Source organism: Phocoena phocoena, unplaced genomic scaffold, assembly GCF_963924675.1.
Source record: "Phocoena phocoena unplaced genomic scaffold, mPhoPho1.1 SCAFFOLD_205, whole genome shotgun sequence".
In the NCBI taxonomy this organism is placed as follows: Eukaryota; Metazoa; Chordata; class Mammalia; order Artiodactyla; family Phocoenidae; genus Phocoena; species Phocoena phocoena.
This window is the reverse complement of record NW_027077486.1, coordinates 71,347-92,754: the sequence shown is the minus strand read 5'-3', so window position 1 is coordinate 92,754 and position 21,408 is coordinate 71,347. Positions and strand designations below refer to the sequence as shown.

The 21,408-nt window shown below is 44.5% G+C and overlaps 2 gene segments (V, D, J or C); both read left to right on the top strand.

The window, feature by feature from the left end:
• Positions 1-13,533: 13,533 nt before the first annotated feature.
• On the top strand, positions 13,534-14,000 carry LOC136143289 (immunoglobulin heavy variable 3-23-like). The segment is given in 2 exon segments: positions 13,534-13,579; positions 13,684-14,000. Coding segments are annotated over 2 exon segments (363 nt in total).
• A 6,105-nt stretch (positions 14,001-20,105) lies between these two features.
• On the top strand, positions 20,106-20,639 carry LOC136143293 (immunoglobulin heavy variable 4-38-2-like). The segment is given in 2 exon segments: positions 20,106-20,151; positions 20,236-20,639. Coding segments are annotated over 2 exon segments (450 nt in total).
• Positions 20,640-21,408: the final 769 nt, after the last annotated feature.

Genomic DNA, 21,408 nt, shown 5'->3' with positions numbered 1-21,408 from the left:
GAAAGATGCCAGTTAGAGGGGACGTGGGTCGGGGTGTTTCTACATGTGCTCCTTGCTTCTAGGCCCAATAGGATCCCTATATGCTTATATAAGACCTGCAACCTCTTCTACTGTGTAATTTATTTTATGTCAAATATTCATCGTCAAAGCTATTACCAATAGACACATATGTAGTTGGCAGGGAAAGTTTAGAGTCAGGTGGATAATAACATGAATTTTCAGAAGCTGCTGAAAACAAATCTATTCTCCTTTCTTCACCACAGCATCTTACGTGAGCCCTAAAATGCAGGAAAGTCCCACAGCTTCTCATTCCAGGAAGAGTCCTTCACCCTCACTATGCAGGCCCACCTCCGTCCAGGAACCCCTGCACGAGCGAACATAACCAGGGTGGAGACGCCCAGGCCTGGACGGAAGGCCTCACTGTGTCCTGATGTGTGCTCTCCAGCACATCACGTGCCAAGTCCAGGCTGCAGTTTAGCTTCACATCTGTAAGATGCAGGTAAACCGATACCTACATCATATGCTTGGTGTGCATATGTAGAAACAAAATAATAAAAGAAGCCCTGAGTGTTGGGGTCCAGGGTAGGCCACCCGAAAATATGCCTCCAAGTGACTTAAGACAGAGCCAGTGCAGAGGGACATTCTGACCTTCCTCCCTGTCACCCTGAAGCAAGAAATAAACCTCCCATGTGAAAGGTGCTCTCCCCACATCTAGGCGTTGAAATGAAATCGTCCTTCACCTCATGCTTTCCACCTGCCATTTTTCTGTGGAAAAATATTTAGCCAAAGAATAAGTTTAATCAGAGAAGCGAGCAAATGCAGAAAGAAGGGAAAACTGTCCAACAAGACTAAATAATAATAGTTTGCTCATTAAGCAAATCAAGGACCTTTGGTTCCTCCTCAAGGGCTGCAGATAATATGCTTGTCCATGGCCCATGAGCCGTCTTGTAGATACTGAAACTCCCACCAGGAGGAAGGAGTTAACTCCATGATGACCAGACTGTAGCCATGACATAAGCTGCCACAATTCCAAGAACTGGGCTCAAGAAATGAGAACAAACCGACCCTGGACCTGAAGATTAACTCTACTTAAATCAATCAAGATGAGGCTGATCAGACCACCTCATGACCAACTGCAAGACGACTGTCACAGCTGACTCTGCCGTTTCTGCCCGTAGCCCCTCCTTCCACCTGTAAAATCCCTTTCCCACAGATGCTCGGTGCGGGGTGACCTTTGGAGAGAAGTCAGTCCCCACCCCCGGGTGCAGGCAGCCAAAAGAAAGCAAATTTTCCTTTCTACCAACTTTGCCTCTTTATTGGATTTTCAGGACCCAGCAGCCGGACGCTGCTTTCCTTTGCAGAGGGACACACTTATCACCAGGGATGGGGAATTCAGGCCTGGAATCTTCTATGAACAAACCTTGCTCCTTCTTTAATGACTACGCCAGCCCAAACCCTGCTTAGGTTCTTCGCTATTTGAGCACCCAAAGCACACATTTCCTCCTTCTACCAAATCCTCACAAATATTGCATCCTTGTCTTAAAATATAAAAGCTACCTGCTTTGGTCCCTTCTGGGTCCATTTCTATGGCATGTCCATGCACATGGTTAAATTTTTTTTCTTTTCTCCTGTTAATCTGTCTTCGTCAATATTTTATCAGACCAGCCTCAGGAACTCAAGAGGGGCAGAGGAGGAGATTTCCCTCCTGACATGTCCAAGTTGTCTTCTCTTCAGCCTCACGCTGTACAACCTCTTAGGATCCTCAGTCCTCACGGCCACTGTCACTCTGCTGACATCACCTTGCCAGGTGTATTCTTCTGGCATCTCTGTTCTTCATTTCCATCTCACCCTTCAATATTTCTTCCAAATCGGTGTGACATTTCAGTGTCTATTGTCTGCATGTACACAGTTTATTAGTCATTCCCTATGAAAGGACGTCTTGGTCTTTTCCAAATTGTGGCAAATATGAATAATGGTAAGTGAGCATCGTGTGCAGGGTTTTCTCTGGACTAAAGTCTTACTGTCTTTCACATACGTACAAAGGAGCACTACTGCTGAAACACAGATAAGAGTATGTTTAGTTTTGCAAGAAGCCCCCAAAATGTCTCCCAAGGTGCACCCCGTTCTGCATCCCCACCAGCTGTGAATGGACCCCCTGCTTCTTCACAACCTGCAGGTGTTTGACGTTCTCAGAGTCCTCATCTGATCCACTCTTGTAAGCTTTCAGGGATATGTCCTTGTTCAGAATGGCACTTCCCTGTGACATATGTTCTCCCACAGCCTTATTTGCAAACTCTTTGTCTCTTTGGTCAGGTGTTTGTTAAGGATTTTATCCCATTTTTTAATCCTTTTCTTTCTTTCTTATTGTTGAGTTTAAGGCTTCTTGGTACATATTAGATAACAACCAGATATACTAGATATGTCTTTTAGAAATATTTTCTGTGAATCTCTAGCTTGCATTTGGGTAAATTTTAAATGTATTTTTTTTTTGCTTCTCAGTTAGTAGTTGTTGTGTTTCTATTACAATGAAAAGTGAAGTTAAACTTTCACTTCCTAAGCCATGGGAACTTCATGTGGGAACATGTCACAGTACACTCAAAGGCCTCTCTCAGATACTACAAGGATGGAATGGGTGAACAGAGGGGTGACTTCTTCAGAGATGCTCTTCTGGAAAAGTAGAAATGTACTAACGTGCCATCCTTCCTGTGTTGCTGGTGAGAACTGTGCTGCGTGTCCACAGAGACACAGATCCTTGATGAGAGAGTGAGATTTCATCAGTTAGAATGACCGTTTGCTAACAATAAATTTTACCCATAACGGATATGAGTTTATGAATGATTGTTACTTGAATGATTCAATGGATTTCGCAATGGTTGAAAATAAAATCAATAACTTCTATTATTATTATTAATTTTAATATATGTTGCCCCAGAGTAGAGTTTGACAATTACAATTTCAGTAACACATTTCCATTACTTTGACTTATACCTTTTTGTTTCATAATAAATGTTTCATTACATCCCTCACATTTGAAACTGGATTCAAAGTGGACCGAGAAGATGAAATGTGAGGATAACGAATGTGTCTACAGCCAATAACGTCTAAGACAAATAATTTAATATCACACGAGGACATTCCAGATTTCCAAGTATACTTCCTGCTTCTTCTTTTCTCAATGATTCCAACAAACATACTAAATGACCGAAACCATCTGGTCTCAATGTTCCTGAAGTCCACACCTCATTCTGAGCTTATACTCTCAAGATTTTATAAGGGAAAACACAGAGACCATCAGAAGGACCTGTCCACGTGGTCCCCATGAAGCCACCACCATCAGCCCTTCTCCCTCCCATCACAATGTTCAGGGCCTCTTGATGTGACCATCACTGGCAACCTGCAAAGCAAGATGACTGAAATCTCCCCACTTCATTTTCCATCACGCACTGGGCGTCTCTAATGGATATTCCCTCCAGCATTATCATATGATCTGGTCTCCAGACATAATCCCCTCCAATTTTCTCCACAAAGGAAAAATAAATTTTTTTAGTCCTGGTGACCTTACACATTTTTCCTAGGGTTAAATGGACCCTAACAACACATCCCCAACCACTGAAGCATAAAGACACCTGTTATACACCCTTCTATGTTAACATGAATTTGGATGGATCTCCTCTAATCCACCAGCTCAAGAAGGGCAGGTCAGATGCTGCAGCATCTGTCCAAATACAGGCCCTTCTTCCACCTGGTGAATAATGGGCCCACCTGGTTCTAGGTTTTAGATGCCATCCCTTCCATTCCCCTATCGCACAGCGTATGAGCTCGATATTCAGTTCCTTACAACAGGATCCATATGTGTCCTGTGATTCTTGCCCATATTACTTTGTTTGGCTCTCTTATTATCGACATTCAAGTAGGCAGATGCTTTAGTATTTAATGTACTCTGCAAATATTATTGCAAAAGCTAGAAGAAGTATAGTACTGTGTTCATGAAATAGTATGCAATAAATACCTTCTCATAGATGGCAGGCTAGACATCAGTCAGTGTACAGGTGAAATCACTGGGCTGATGGAGAGCTGAGCGGCCCCACCCCCCACAGGTGTGACCTCTCAGGGCAGGAGTGGAGCCAGCGCTACATGTACAGGGTATCAGTCAGTGATGGGGACTCATATTGGTCTTTCTGGTTCCCAGGAGAAGTAACATCACTGATGACACTCGTGTCAACATTCAACACCTCTGGCAAACCCACTATAAATTTCAGACATACCATTACCATCGTGATCCCCAGTTTACATCCTTGCAGACTGAAATGCAGATGGTGAGGCCACATCCGCAGTGCCCACAGTGAGATGGGATGGAGCTGTGCTCTGCTCTCCAGCACCATTTACTTATATGACCTCAGGCAGAGTCCCAGGACTCAGTGACCCACGGACTCAGGAAAGCTCTCAGGTGGACTTTTCAAGGGAACCTGCTTCCTGAGGTGAGGACTTTCCTCTGACCATGACACCCACATACTCTGCAAGCCATTCACTGTGAAGGTTTACTTCCAAGAATCATGCATGTTCTCTCACCCAGTGCAGTGGGAACTGTGTTCCCTGAGCTCCAATGTCATTGGCTGTGACAGGGAGAGTAAAAATGAACACTTCTAGAAGGAGTGAGTCTGGGCACTGTGACCAGGTCACCTGCCCAGCATGTTGGAGTCCTGAGGAGCTTCCAGGAGCTGTCTGTTCTTAGACCTTGCTAGCCCTGGGGATTCCTCAACGTCCACCTGCAAGAAAGGATCCCTGAAGCTCGCACTGTTCCTGCAGACACTCACTTGTGCACAGGAAACAGGCAGGTCAGGCTTCAGGCCACGTCAGCAGTGCTGGGATCCATGACCATCTCAGCAAGAATGACTACCTTGTCCACAAAATACACTGTGTGTTTAGTTGTTATGAATAAATCCACCTCCAGAGTAACTCTTGATAACGTTTAAAATGTTTCAGGTAAAGAAATGTTCACCCAAGTTAAGGGACACACAAAGTCCGTTGTGAATTATGATAAACATTAAATTTTACCTCACTCTGTCTGAATTCAAGGTGATTATTACATGTATGGTTTGTCTCAAATACTTGCACATCCAGGAAATAAACATGAGGTAATGCAGAAAGGAAAAAACAAGAGTTTTTGGAGGACCCTGAATGTGTTATGGGTATTTATGGGTATTTATGTGAAATATATACATCCATGGGATTAAAGTCTACTCCCAAATCTGCCGTTAATCCTTGAGCACAGCTGATTTCCTGACTAGCCCTTCAGCATCATTTCATTCCTGGACACAGAGTCCCCCAGGCATAGGGAGGGGACCCCAGGTGGGGGCTGAGTTCTCTGCGGAAACAGTCAGCAGCGTCCTCAGGTGGAGTCCCAGAGACTGGGACCTCCCTTCACTACTTTCTGCTTTTTATAAAAAGGTCCCTCCCTTATGCAAATATCCCCTTAGACCACAAGGTAAAAACAAAGGACCTGTTCACTTAAATGCGGGTTTCTCCTCATGCTTGAAGAGAATTTCTGGGCTTCAGGAATCTCATCTGCAAGAAGATGAATCCACTGTGGCTCTTCCTCTTCCTGGTGTCAGCTCCCAGAGGTGAGTGTCTCAGGGATTCAGACGTGAACACATGGGGAAGCAGCATCTGAGCCCATGAGTCACCGTGGTTCTCTCTGTCCACAGGTGCCCTGTCCCAGGTGCAGCTGCAGGAGTCGGGACCCAGCCTGGTGAAGCCCTCACAGACCCTCTCCCTCACCTGCACTGTCTCTGGATTCTCATTAACCAGCTATGCTGTAGACTGGGTCCGACAGCCTCCAGGAAAGGGGCTGGAGTGGGTTGGAGGGATAAATAATGGTGGAAGCGCATGTTACAACCCAACTCTTAAATCCCGGCTCAGCTTCACCAGGGACACCTCCAAGAGCCAAGTCTACTTATCGCTGAGCAGCCTGACAACTGAGGACACAGCCGTGTATTACTGTGCGAGAGACACAGTGAGGGGAAGTCAGTGTGAGCCCAGACACAAACCTCCCTGCACGGAGGCCCGTTACCACCAGGGGTCGCACAGGACCCAACAAGTACAGGGCTGAGACCTGCGGCAGGTGCATATATGGGCTGGGAGGGAATTCTTGTTAGAAACTGTGCTTTCCTCTTCCTGCCCAGGACCTCTACCAGAGACTCTGTTCTGTATCCTAATGTTTCATTGCTGTGGATTACGAAGTGTCTAAAAATTTTTGTGTGCATATACATATTTGCTTTTTATTTTTATTATAGTTGTGTATATATATATTCATATGCACAGACACATATAATACTCAAGAATTAAGGTTGTTTATCATTTCTTTATCTTTTTCTCAAAGGAGCTCAAAAAACCCTGCAGCTCACCATAATTTTCAATTTCAGCCTGAACTTTGTGAAACGTGTAAATATCCTGACAATGCACATGAGATTTTTAAACAGTATTAATTGTCGTTTTGTTTTTGTAGATGTGGAAGGAAGAGACACACCGTCCTGCTTTCAGGCAACCTGTACTGACATTCTGAATTCTGCAGCAGACAGTGTTATAGACTCTAACGCCAGAGCGCGCCAATACTGCACATGCAACTATCCTCGTTATTCACAGATTCCAAATCTGCAAATACACCTACTTCTAGCTTTCATGAGCACCCCAAAATAAATACTGTCATTTTGTGGTCATTCACGGACATTAAGAATGTGGCCGGTTGTTTGAATCAGGCAACACACATGCGCGCACACACACACACACACACACACACATACACATTTTCCCAGCTGAGTCAGTCAAGGTGATGCTCTCTTTTCTTGTTTCAATTCCCGTCCTGTAATTGAATTCTTTCTGGAGTCAAATTAGTGCCATGCTTTTCACATTTCTGTGATTCTTGGCAATTGTTTAAAGTAGTCCCAGGCATAGGGCTGAGGAACAGCCTAGTGTCCCTACGCACAAATGGCTGTGAGTGGACTTAGGGAAAATATACATGAGACATCAGCTTCATTCAGTCATGCGTTATATGGCCATGGGTGGTGAAATGATACTCATGTTTCCAATATAAAGTTCACCCAAAACCTGAAGACAAAACTCGCTGCTGCATATGGGATGCAGCCTTGGAAAATTGGCTTGATTCCAAATACAGCCTGGCAAGTGGGGGCTTATGGCCAAGCAGACGGAGGGGTGGAGTGGACTGGAAATTACTAACAGAAGAAATACAAGCTAAGGGGATTCTGGTTACATAGCCTCAAATGGATTCTTGCTAAAGGGAGACCAGGGTGGTCAGATACCATGTGGGTGATAGGAGGTTTGATGGCTTTGATCAAATACTGAGGGTGATCAGAGTTCAAGGGTAGGGGATTCTCATTATTCTCACTTAGCAAGGCTCTTGACAAAACCTGGCCATGCACATATAAACACAGAAGCCCACAGGTCAAGACTACTTCAGAAGAGAACTACAAGGATCCGGTTGGCTAAGGGGTGGTCAGGGGTCTTTGTCACACTTAAGAAGAGGAATACTGAACAGACAAGTAAACCAGGGATGCACACAGACACACAGAGAAAAGACCATCTGAGGACTCAGTGAGAAGAGGTCCACCTGCAAGCAAAGGAGAAAGGCCTGAGAAGGACCCAAACCTGCTGACACCGTGACCTTAGACTTCTTGCCTCCAGGCCTGAGAGGAATCCATTGCTCTTGTTTAATCCACCCAGTCTGTTATTCTGTAATGGCCACACTAGCCAACGAGTACACCTATAATATAGACGCAGATAGACATATATGGAAATGTAAGTAACGTATTGGTAAAGAAATATCAGCCATTCTTCAGAGGTGACATGAAGCTGTGTCCACCCTGGATCTCAGCCAGCACCCTCCTCCACAACCCTAGAGAAGGACAATCCATGACCATCTTTATATGGAAGCATCCCTCCCACCTGCACATCACACCCAGGCTCAAGGGGAAAGCACAGCATCTGTGCTACTCAGAGTCAGGGTTCTCATCTTCACTGACATAACTCTCTGAAAGTCAAAGCATTGATCAAAATGAACATGAAAATCTTCTGGTCATTCCTCCTCTTGCTGCCATCCCTCAGCTGTGAGCATCTCCTGGGTCTGAGGAAGGTGGAGTTATGGGATGACATATGTGAACTGGGTGTCTCCTTGTTTCTCCTTCACCAGGTGTCGTGTCCCAGGTGCTGGTGCAGGAATCGGGCCCAGGACTATTGAAGATCCTCTCCCTTACCCGCTCATTCTCTGGATTCTCCATCACAAACAGTGCTGGCTGCTGGGACTGGATCCCTCAGCCCCCAGGGAAAGGGCTGAGGTGACTGGGGTGCTTTGGTTCTGGGAATAGCACAGCATACAAGATGTCTCTCCAGAAATGACTCTCCACCTCCAGAGACACCTCACAAATTCAGTTTTCCCTGCAGCTCAGCTCCGTGATACCTAGGACACAGCCCTGTGTTAGTTACTCTCCCAGTTGGTTCAGTGAGAAGTCAGGGTGAGTCCAGACACGACCCTCCCTGCAGGGTCCGCTCGAACCACCAGTGAGCGATCAGGGTCATCAGGAAACAAGAGGACCCATTTCAGGGCAGGTGCAGAGGTTGGGATGGAGGGATTCTCTCTCACAAGCTGTGGTTTCTCCACTGGATCATTGCCACCCCGGAAGCCTCATCCACAATGATTCCAGGGAACTTTCTTGTCTCTAATCATGAGACTTTCATGGAGTCAGGCTTGTTTGTCTTTCCCCATCTATCTTTGGAAGAGCTTCACAGAAATATTTCTCCATGAGAACTTTATTTGAAGGTTAGGTCACTACTTTCTGTTATTAGTTGTCAAGTTTTTAATCGTTTAATGGCATAAGTAATTTTTACTATTGAACTTTAAATCTGCTTTCCATCATCAGATGGATTTCCAATTCCTCTCATCCTCACAATCTCTCCAGTCTTGTCTGATGCAATGCCTTTCACTTGAATAGTATGAGTCATGTTGATATTCGGAAACTGATGTCCATACAGTACTGCAGGCATTCTCTCCTCTGAGAACATTTTGAAATGTCGGGACACAGGTTGGGCTGTAACATGTGGGCTGTGTTGCCTGCACCTTGTTATCTCGTGTGGACATTGATAATGGATATTTAGATAAAAGAGAGAGAGAGATAAAACGGAACAGATACAGGTATATGATCATCGTCTGGAAAATAACCATAAAAACTGGCTACATAACCCAATTTTAGGGAGTGGTAAAGGCTCGAAGGTGTAAAGATGATACAAGCACCCGTATGAAGTTATTTGAGCAAACATAAATATTCAAACAAATTTGGTAAATACTTTTCTAGCACACTCCTCAATCCCATGGTGAGTGTCTGGTTTTCTCTCTAAGAAATTGACAAATATATTCCATTTGGCGGCCATTGGCATTCCTTCCAGCAAACGCATGTGGGGCCTTTTGCTCTACATCATCCCCAATATTTGAATTTCTTAATATTTTGTGCTTTAACTGTTGTAATAAGTGAGTAGCAATATCTCATGATTGTTTTATTTTATGTTTCCTTAACGAAGAATCTTGTGAAAACCTTTTATCTCTTCTTTGTGGAAGTATCTTCAGATCACTGGCAAAGTGTTCATTATTTTCATTTTTTGTTACTGTTGTTGAGCTGTGAAGTTGCTGTATAGTCACGATACAAGTCCTTTATAAATATGATATTAGAGAGCACATTCTCCTAGTCTGTGCCTAATTCCCTTATCAGTGAAGTTATTGTTACTCTTGCTGTTGTTGGTTTCAGGACAGAAATTTTAATGGATACAGAAAAATTACAAATTGATTTTACGAATGATGTTTGGGATATTATACCTAAAAATTCATCATGAAACTCAAGGACACTCTTTCATTTCTATCACGTCTCTACGCCAGGCCTCATTGTGGGATGGAGGGTTAAGTGCACCTTCTTGAAGGGAGGATGACCATGATGAGGTACCTGAAGTTATTCCTTAAGGGAGATTTATCCTACCTTCCCCATTAGATATATTTATTCAATCTCTTTATATAAGTATGAGTCAAGACATTTGTTTCATACCTTGTATTAAGGTTATATACTAAGGCATTTTCTTTGCTTCTGTAATTGTTACAGCTTGTCAGCCATGAGGAGCTCTTTCAGATTGTCTCCTGTATCCTCTTTACGGGCACCCATCCATTTGTGTGAAGACTTCCTTAATTTCTGGTGCCACAAGAATCTGCAGGATAAGCGTGTGTATTCTATTCTGTGGCCCTGGAATTAGCCATGCCTCACATGAGTCGTGGATCCTTTTCTGGAGAATAACATTAATAACCAGAAGAGTTGGTATTAGGACACTAATGTTGGTGTCCTGTCCACTGGGGGCATTGCCTCTAGACTTTATCAGCTAAAAGACCTTGGAAATATATCTGTGTGCACTACCCCACGTATACACACACACGTCTGCAACTAGCTCTGTATCTCACCTTCTGACCTGTGTGGAGGTAAAAGTGAGATCATTCTTACATCTCCGATCCTAGGGCAACATCACATGGGGAAATCCAGCCTTTTCCCTTGCTTCTCTGTTACTTTCCATCCGACAGTGAGAAGCCTGGCTCCACCGATGCCATCCAGCTACTAATTGTTCAAGTCCACATGCACAGTTGGAACTGAACGCTTAGCCTGACTCCTGATGGAAATACCGTTATCCACCAGGCTCTAGTGCTTACGTGCAGTGGCTTAGAACTTAGCCATCAGACTCCACTCATTTCCAAAGTCACTTAGGTCAAAACTATTTTCCCACCTTCTACTGACATGCTAATTCATAGATTCACTATGATATTAGGTATCATCTATACAGTGTGCATCCTTCCATCCTTGAGTCGCCTTCTTATAAGTGGCATTTATATTTATATTCAATAAGGTTCACTCTTTCTGCTATTACTTTACATATTTTGACAAGTTCATAGTGCAATGTTTCCACCACTGCAATTTCATAGAGAAGAATTTCACTATCCTTAAATATTGCCCATGTTTCACGTATCAAACACCTTCTCCCCAATTCCTGCTAAATGCTCATCTGATAGGTTTATATATAGACTGAAGTCTTCCCAAATGTGAAATAGGTGAAATTGAACGTTTTCAGACCGGTTTTTTAATTAGCAATATGCATTTAGGATTCCCTCATGTCCTTTCGTGGTACAATACTTTAATATTTAAACTGTTGAATACAATTCCACAGCATGGATACATCACTCATTGTTTATGTACTAATTTGTGGAAGAACATATTTGTTGCTTGCACTTTTTCTCAGTTGTAAATGAAGAGACCACAATAATTCATGGGCAGTCAATGATGGAGCTGTAAGTTTCCACTCAGTTATGTAAATATTACAAGCATGACTTCTGGGGTCTTACATTAAGCTCTGTCTAGGTGTGTAAGTGACTGCACGGAGAATGGGCTCTGATGCAGAGAACACTCAGCTGACCCAGGCATTGTGCTAAAAGGATGTCAGAGCCCAAGCAATGTCCACACGAGGTGGACACAAATCCCAGCCCTCAGACCCGGCTGAGCCCCCAGCCTACAGTCAGGGTCAGCCTCCCTTACACGTGAGTGTTCCTCACAGGAGCAGGTCCTATAGCTGAACTTGAGCCTCTCACAGCGACCCTGCATGGGGCAGGGTGGGCTTCTCCTCCAGACACTCCCTAAGCAGAGACGGTGAACAAAATAAAGAGCTGCTCTCAGTGGAAACTGTCAAGGGTTGTGACAGGGTTTTGTGCATCAATCAGAACCTGGATCATTATTATTCATTTCCGCGTGTGATCCTATTCCATATGTGGTAAGTATATGGCACAGTGGGACTGGATGAGGGGATAGAGGTCACACTGTGAGCGCAAATGCTATGAAACAGTGCAGATCCAAGTCCACGGCCAATGTCCTCCTCCCCAGGATGTAGGAGGACCTAACAGCTCAGGCAGGACTCCTGGGCTGTCCCAGGTAGGAAGACACACCTGTGTGGATAGAGAGGTAACACCATCTGACTCACACTTTAGCAGGACCACGCTGACACTGGCGAGGTAGTTACTTAGGAGACGTTGGGGCACTATTACACCCTAACGACACTCGACCTCAACACATCTGTTTATAGTTTAATCTTGTAGTAGTTTTTGTTCCGTTCAGCAGCCTATGTCAGGGTTAACAACCTTATTCTTTGTTATTCTGTGAGCATTTGTCTCTCCAAGACTTAAATTTGTTGCTCTCTTCGTTCTCTAATTATATGATATATTGGTGAGATTTTGATAATGTGCAACCTGCCCCATTTTGAGGTTGCTTGAAGAACATTAAATAAGAAGCGTTTTCTCAGCTTCTCATCTCTCTGCGTCTCCAAGATGAGTATCAGCTTTATTGTAACACCCAGAAACTGGAAACAGTTCCAATATCACACATCAGCTTAATAAATAAGCCAATCATGCTATGATCATTTATTAAATGCAACCTGTTATTAAAACCAAGGATTCTTGACACACACAATAACATGATAGTGTTCACAACTATTTGTGCTGAGTAAAATAAGCCATAATAATAAGAATACATACAATATCATCCCACTTTTATAAATTCAAGAAAATGAAAAGTAATCTGAGATAACAAGGGAAGATCAACGGTGATGTGGGGACAGGATGGAAGATAAGAAGGGACAGGAAGGAGGAAACCCAGAAACTACTGAAAATAACGAGAGGAATTGACTTGTTCTCTCCTGATAATGCTGGTGCCTCCGTCAGTATTCATCACAGTGTTCATTCTGAGTGTGTGCGCTTTATTATACGTCAAGAACCTCATTAAAATAATTACAAATGAAGAAATGCATGACTTGGGATGGAAGGAGTGATGGGAAGATACTGAAACATAAGAGACTCTTGAAAATACTTATCATCAACCCTGAACCCGTCCATATATTTTAGGTAAACACTAGAATAGAGCAAAGTCATCATGACCTCATTACAGGAGGGGGATCTGCTAACCTCACCCGGAAACTCCAACTCTGTCCTCTAGTAGTTTCCAGAAAGCAGCCTGGCCCAGAGCTCAGGTGGAGATGCTGGATCTCACGGTCACCCCATGTTTCTCCTTGGACACTACACACACCCTCCATTCTTCTAGGTGTAGTTTACACCTCTAATATGAGGGTAACAATGACAGCTACATCACGAGATGTGTGTGCATATGTAAGATGACATATAGTTTCTAAGGGTTTACTCTGGAACAATCACACAATGAAAGTTATATTTCCCAAATGCTATCAACACCACAAAATCCAAGACTCACACCTGCTCTGAGACCCTGCCCTTTCTGAGGACTTTCAATGACATAGCCTCTTATATACTAGAAGGTCATGAAAATAGGGTCCTTCCTCTGCTGATATAAAGCAGCCCCAGCCCTGACCCTGCAGCTCTGGGAGAGGAGCTCCAGCCCCGGATTCCCACGTGCTCCCATTCGGGGTTCAGACAGAACACTCACCATGGACTTTGGGCTGAGCTGGGTTGTCCTTGTGTCTATTTTACAAGGTAATTTATGGAGAGCAAGAGACACTGAGGATGTGAGTGGGTATGAGTGAGGGAATCAGTGGATGTGTGACAGTCTCCTGACCAGGATGTCTCTGTGTTTGCAGGTGTCCAGTGTGAGGTGCAGCTGGTGGAGTCTGGGGGAGGCTTGGTGCAGCCTGGGGGGTCTCTGCGACTCTCCTGTGCAGCGTCTGGATTCACCTTCAGTAGCTATGGCATGAGCTGGGTCCGCCAGGCTCCAGGGAAGGGGCTGGAGTGGGTCTCAGATATTAGTAGTAGTGGTGGTAGCACAAACTATGCAGACTCTGTGAAGGGCCGATTCACCATCTCCAGAGACAACTCCAAGAACACGCTGTATCTTCAAATGAACAGCCTGAGATCTGAGGACACGGCCGTGTATTACTGTGCGAAGGATCCACGGTGAGGGGGAGTCAGTGTGAGCCCAGACACAAACCTCCTTGCAGCGAGACAGGAGGGGGGATGCAGGGGGCACTCAGGACATACAAGTGTATGTTTCAGCCCCAGGAGCAGGTGCAGATGGTAGTTAAGGGCTGCTTTCCTCCAAGGGTCTGGGGTTTCCTCTCCATATAGCAGTTTTCCCTGGGGAACCTCTCTGTACTCATCCGTGGTTCTTCAGTTACACATTCAGTCTCTCAATTAGAAGGACTTTTCGAAATAGGGGGGGAAATGTCATATATGAAAGGCAGAGACTCAAATTTATATGTTCAGGTTTTCCCTTGTCTAAATGTTGTCTAAATTGACCCGTTTCAATACTATTCCAGCGGATGTATAAAGAGTTAAACATACTCTTCCTTCCTCATTGTGATATCTCAGCCCTGCCCTACTGTAGACCAGCTGTCCCTGCCAGATTGCGGGCTGTTGACTTGCTGCTCACCTCTGGCATGAGAAGGATACATACGCTGAGCAGCCCCGGATCCTCAGGGGTCGCTGGGAAAGATGCCAGTTAGAGGGGACGTGGGTGGGGGTGTTTCTACATTTGCTCCTTGCTTCAGGGCCAATAGGATCCCTATACGCTTATATAAGACCTGCAACCTCTTCTACTGTGTAATTTATTTTATGTCAAATATTCATCGTCACAGCTATTACCAATAGACACATATGTAGTTGGCAGGGAAAGTTTAGAGTCAGGTGGATAATAACATGAATTTTCAGAAGCTGCTGAAAACAAATCTATTCTCCTTTCTTCAACACAGCATCTTACGTGAGCACTAAAATGCAGGAAAGTCCCACAGCTTCTCATTCCACGAAGAGTTCTGCAGACCTACAGGCCGGCCGACCTCTGTCCAGGAACCTTTGCAGGGGTTGCCAGATCCATGGTGGAGAAGCCCAGGCCTCGACAGGAGGCCTCACTGTGTCCTGATGTGTGCTCTTCAGCACATCACGTGCCAATTCCAGGCTGCAGTTTAGCTTCACATCTGTAAGATTCAAGTAAACCGTTACCTACATCACATGCTTGCTGTGCATATGTAGACACAAAATAATAAAAGAGGCCCTGAGTGTTGGGGTCCAGGATAGGCCACCCGAAAATATGCCTCCAAGTGACGTAAGACAGAGCCAGTGCAGAGGGACATTCTGACCTTCCTCCCTGTCACCCTGAAGCAAGAAATAAACCGCCCATGTGAAAGGTGCCCTCTCTGTACCTGGAGGTGGAACTGAAATGGTCCTTTACCGCATATCTTCTGCCTGCCTTTTTCTGTGCCAAAACTTAACCCTAAGAGTAAGTTTAATCAGAGGAGTGAGAAAATCTAGAAAGGAACGACGTGTCCAACCAAACCAAATAATAATAGTTTATTCATTAAGCAAATCGAGGACCTTTAGTTCCTCCTCAAGGGCTATAGATAATATTCTTGTCCATGTCCCATGAGCCGTCTTGTAGATACTGAAACTCCCACCAGGAGGAAGAAGTTAACTCCATGACGACCAGACTGTAGCCATGACATAAGTTGCCACAATTCCAAGAAATGGCTTCAAGAAATGAGAACAAACCGACCTGGACCTGAAGATTAACTCTACTTAAATCAATCAGGAGGCTGATCAGACCACCTCATGACCAACTGCAAGATGACTGTCACAGCTGACTCTGCCGTTTCTGCCCGTAGCCCCTCCGTCCGCCTGTAAAATCCCTTTCCCACAGATGCTCGGTGCGGGGTGACCTTTGGAGAGAAGTCAGTCCCCAACCCCGGGTGCAGGCAGCCAAAATAAAGCAAACTTTCCTTTCACCAACTTTGCCTCTTTATTGGCCTTTCAGCACCAAGGAGCCAGACCCTGCTTTCCTTTGCAGAGGGACACTCTTATCACCAGGGATGGGGAATTCAGGCCTGGAATTTTCTATGAACAAACCTTGCTCCTTCTTTAATGACTATGCCAGCCCACACCCTGCTTAGGTTCTTCACTAATTGAGAACCAAAAGCACACATTTCCTCCTTCTACCAATTCCTCACAAATATTGCATTTTGTCTAAAAATATAAAAGCTGCCTGCTTTGGTCACTTCTGGGTCCATTTCTATGGCACATCCATGCACATGGTTAAATTTTTTTTCTTTTCTCCTGTTAATCTTTGTCAATTCTGTTATCAGCCCAGCCTCAGGAACTCAAGAGGGCTAGAGGAGGAGATTTCCCTCCTGACATGTCCAAGGTGTCTTCTCTTCAGCCTCACGCTGTACAACCTCTTAGGAACCTCAGTCCTCAGGGCTACTGTCACTCTGTTGACATCACCTTGCCAGGTGTGTTCTTCTGGAATCTCTACTTTGCATTTCCATCTCACCATTCGATATTTCTTCAAATTGGTATGAGATTTCAGTGTCCATTGTCTGGATATACATAGTCTATTAGTCATTCCCTATGAAAGGACATGTTGCTTTTTCCAAATTTCGGCAGATATCAATAAAGCTAACTAAGCATCGTGGGCAGGGTTTTCTCTGGACTAAAGTCTTACTGTCTTTCACAAACATACAAAGGAGCACTATTGCTGAAACATAGATAACAGTATGTTTAGTTTTGCAGGAAGCCCCCAAAATGTCTCCCAAGGTGCACCCCGTTCTGCATCCCCACCAGCTGTGAATGGACCCCCTGCTGCTTCACAACCTGCAGGTGTTTGAGGATCTCAGAGTCCTGATCTGATCCACTCTTGTAAGTTTTCAGGGATATGTCCTTGTTCGGAATGGCACTTCCCTGTGACATATGTTCTCCCACAGCCTTATTTGCAAACTCTTTGTCTTTTTGGTCAGGTGTCTGTTAAGGATTTTATCCCATTTTTTAATCCTTTTCTTTCTTTCTTATTGTTGAGTTTAAGGCTTCTTGCGACATATTAGATAACAATCAGATATACTAGATAAGCCTTTTGCAAATGTTTTCTTCCAATCTCTAGCTTGCATTTGGGTAAATTTTAAATGTATTTTTTTTTTTGCTTCTCAGTTATTAGTTGTTGTGTTTCTATTACAATGAAAAGTGAAGTTAAACTTTCACTTCCTAAGCCATGAGAACTTCATGTGGGAACATGCTACAGTACACTCAAAGGCCTCTTTCAGATACTACAAGGATGGAATGGGAAAACAGAGGGGGGACTTCTTCAGAGATGCTCCTCTGGAAAAGTAGAAATGTACCAACGTACCCTCCTTCCTGTGTTGCTGGTGAGAACTGTGCTGCGTGTCCACAGAGACACAGATCCTTGATGAGAGAGTGAGATTTCATCAGTTAGAATGACCGTTTGCTAACAATAAATTTTACCCATGATGGATCTGAGTTTATGTATGATTGTTACTTGAGTAATTCAATGGATTTCGCAAAGGTTGAAAACAAAATCAATAACTTGTATTATTATTATTAATTTTAATATATGTTGCCCCAGAGAAGACTTTGACAATTACAATTTCAGTAACACATTTCCATTACTTTGACTTATACCTCTTAAATTTTAGATACCTTTTTGTTTCATAATAAATGTTTCATTACATCCCTCACATTTGAAACTGGATTCCAAGTGGACCTAGAAAATGAAATGTGAGGACAACGAATGTCTCTGCATTCAGTAACAACTAAGGCAACAAATCTAATATGACATGAGGACGCTGCTGATTTCCAAGTATAGTTCCTGCTTCTTCTCTGCTCAATGATTCCAGCAAAGGTACAAAATGACCTAAACCATCTGTCCTCAATGTTCCTGAACTCCAAACCTCATTCTGAGCTTATACTGTCAAGTTCTCATAAGGGAAAACACAGACCATCAGAAGTACCTGTCCACGTCGCCCCCATGAAGCCACCACCATCAGCCCTTCTCCCTCCTATCACGATGCTCAGGCCCTCTTGCTGTGACCATCACTGGTAACTGGCAAAGCAAGATGACTGAAATTACCGCACTTTTTTTCCCATCACCCACTGGGCGTCTCTAATGGATACTCCCTCCAGCATTATCATATGATCTGGTCTCCAGACATAATTCCCTCCAATTTTCTCCACAAAGGAAAAATAAATTTTTTTAGTCCTGGTGACCTTACACATTTTTCCTAGGGTTAAATGGACCCTGAAAACACATCCCCAACCACTGGAGCATAAAGACACCTGTTATATACCCTTCTATGTTAACATAAATTTGGATGGATCTCCTCTAATCCCGCAGCTCAAGGGCAGGTCAGATGCTGGGGCATCTGTACAAATACAGGCCCTTCTTCCACCTGGTGAATAATGGGCCCACCTGGTTCTAGGTTTTAGATGCCATCCCTTCCATTCCCCTATCGCACAGCGTATGAGCTCGATATTCAGTTCCTTACAACAGGGTCCATATGTGTCCTGTGATTCTTGCCCATATTACTTTGTTTGGCTCTCTTATTATTGACATTCAAGCAAGCAGATGCTTTAGTATTTAATTTACTCTGCAAATATTATTGCAAAAGCTAACAGATGTATAGTACTATGTTCATGAAATAGTATGCAGTAAATACCTTCTCATAGACAGCAGGCTCAACATCAGTCAGTGTACAGGTGAAATCACTGGGCTGATGGAGAGCTAACCTGCCCCAGACCCACAGGTGTGACCTCTCAGGGCAGGAGTGGAGCCAGCACTACTTGTACAGGGTGTCAGTCAGAGATGGGGACTCACATTGGTCTTTCTGGTTCCCAGGAGAAGTAACATCACTGATGACACTCGTGTCAACATTCAACACCTCTGGCAAACCCACTATAAATTTCAGACATACCATTACCATCGTGATCCCCAGTTTACACCCTTGCAGACTGAAATGCAGATGGTGAGGCCACATCCTCAGTGCCCACAGCAAGATGCGATGGAGCTGTTCTCTGCCCTCCAGCACCACTTACTGATGTGACCTCAGGCACAGTCCCAGGACTCACTGACCCAGGGACTCGGGAGAGCTGCTCTCAGGTGGACTTTTCAATAGAACCTGCTTCCTGAGGTGAGGACTTTCCTCTGACTATGACACCCACATTCTCTGCAAGCCATTCACTTTGAAGGTTTACTTCCAAGTATCATGCATGTTCTCTCACCCAGTGCAGTGGGAACTGTGTTCCCTGAGCTCCAATGTCACTGGCTGTGACAGGGAGAGTAAAAATAAACACTTCTAGAAGGAGTGAGTCTGTGCACTGTGACCAGGTCACCTGCCCAGCATGTTGGAGTCCTGAGGATCTTCCAGGAGCTGTCTGTTCTTAGACCTTGCTAGCCCTGGGGATTCCTCAACGTCCACCTGCAAGGATGGAGCCCTGAAGCTCGCACTGTTCCTGCAGACACTCAGCTGTGCACAGGAAACAGGCAGGTCAGGCTTCAGGCAACGTCAGCAGTGCTGGGATCCATAACCATCTCAGCAAGAATGACTACCTTGTCCACAAAATACGCGGTGTGTTCAGTTGTTGTGAATAAATCCACCTCCAGAATAACTCTTGATAACGTTTAAAATGTTTCAGGTGAAGAAATGTTCACCCAAGTTAAGGGACACACGACGTCCGTTGTGAATTATGATAAACATTAAATTCTACCTCACTCTGTCTGAATTCAATGTGATTATTACATGTACGGTTTGTCTCAAATACTTGCACATCCAGGAAATAAACATGACGTAATGCAGAAAGGAAAAAACAAGAGTCTGTGTCTGACATCTTGGAGGACCCTGAATGTGTGATGGGTATTTATGTGAAATATATACATCCATGGAATTAAAGTCTACTGCCCAAATCTGCCGTAAAACCTTGAGCACAGCTGATTGCCTGACTAGCCCTTCAGCATCATTTCATTCCTGGACACAGAGTCCCCCAGGCATAGGGAGGGAACCCCAGGTGGGGGCTGAGTTCTCTGAGGAAACAGTCAGCAGCGTCCTCAGGTGGAGTCCCAGAGACTGGGACCTCCCTTCACTACTTTCTGCTTTTTATAAAAAGGTCCTTCCCTTATGCAAATATCCCCTAAGACCACAAGGTCAAAACAAAGTACCTGTTCACTTAAATTTGGGTTTCTCCTCATGCTTGAAGAGAATTTCTGGGCTTCAGGAATCTCATCTGCAAGAAGATGAATCCACTGTGGCTCTTCTTCTTCCTGGTGTCAGCTCCCAGAGGTGAGTTTCTCAGGGATTCAGATGTGAACACATGGGGAAGCAGCATCTGAGCCCATGAGTCACCGTGGTTCTCTCTGTCCACAGGTGCCCTGTCCCAGGTGCAGCTGCAGGAGTCGGGACCCAGCCTGGTGAAGCCCTCACAGACCCTCTCCCTCACCTGCACTGTCTCTGGATTCTCATTAACTAGCTATGCTGTAGCCTGGGTCCGACAGCCTCCAGGAAAGGGGCTGGAGTGGGTTGGGGGGATAGATAGTGATGGAAGCGCATATTATAACCCAACTCTTAAGTCCCGGCTCCGCATCACCACGGACACCTCCAAGAGCCAAGTCTACTTATCGCTGAGCAGCCTGACAACTGAGGACACAGCCGTGTATTACTGTGCGAGAGACACAGTGAGGGGAAGTCAGTGTGAGCCCAGACACAAACCTCCCTGCACGGAGGCCCGTTGCCACCAGGGGTCGCACAGGACCCACCAAGTACAGGGCTGAGGCCTGTGGCAGGTGCATATATGGGCTGGGAGGGGATTCTTGTTAGAACCTGTGCTTTCCTCTTCCTGCCCAGGACCTCTACCAGAGACCCTGTTCTGTATCCTAATGTTTCATTGCTGTGGATTACAAAGTGTCTAAAAATTTTTGTGTGCATATAGATATTTGCTTTTTATTTTTATTATAGTTGTGTATATATATATTCATATGCGCAGACACATATAATACTCAAGAATTAAGGTTGTTTATCGTTTCTTTATCATTTTCTCAAAGGAGCTCAGAAAAACCCAGCAGCTCACCATAATTTTCAATTTCAGTCCGAACTTTGTGAAACGTTTAAATATCCTGACAATACACATGAGATTTTTAAACAGTATTAATTGTTGTTTTGTTTTTGTAGATGTGGAAGGAATAGACACACCGTCCTGCTTTCAGGCAACCAGTACAGGCATTCTGAATTCTGCAGCAGGCAGCGTTATAGACTCTAACGCCAGAGCGCTCCAATACTGCACATGCAATTATCCTCGTTATTCACAGATTCCATATCTGCAAATTCACCTACTTCTAGCTTTCATAAGCACCCCAAAATAAATACTGTCATTTTGTGGTCATTCACGGACATTAAGAGTGTGGCCGGTTATTTGAATCAGGAAACACACATGCACACACACACACACACACACACATACACTCATTTTCCCAGCAGAGGTCAGTCAAGGTGATGCTCTCTTTTCTTGTTTCAATTCCCGTCCTGTAATTGAGCTCTTTCTGG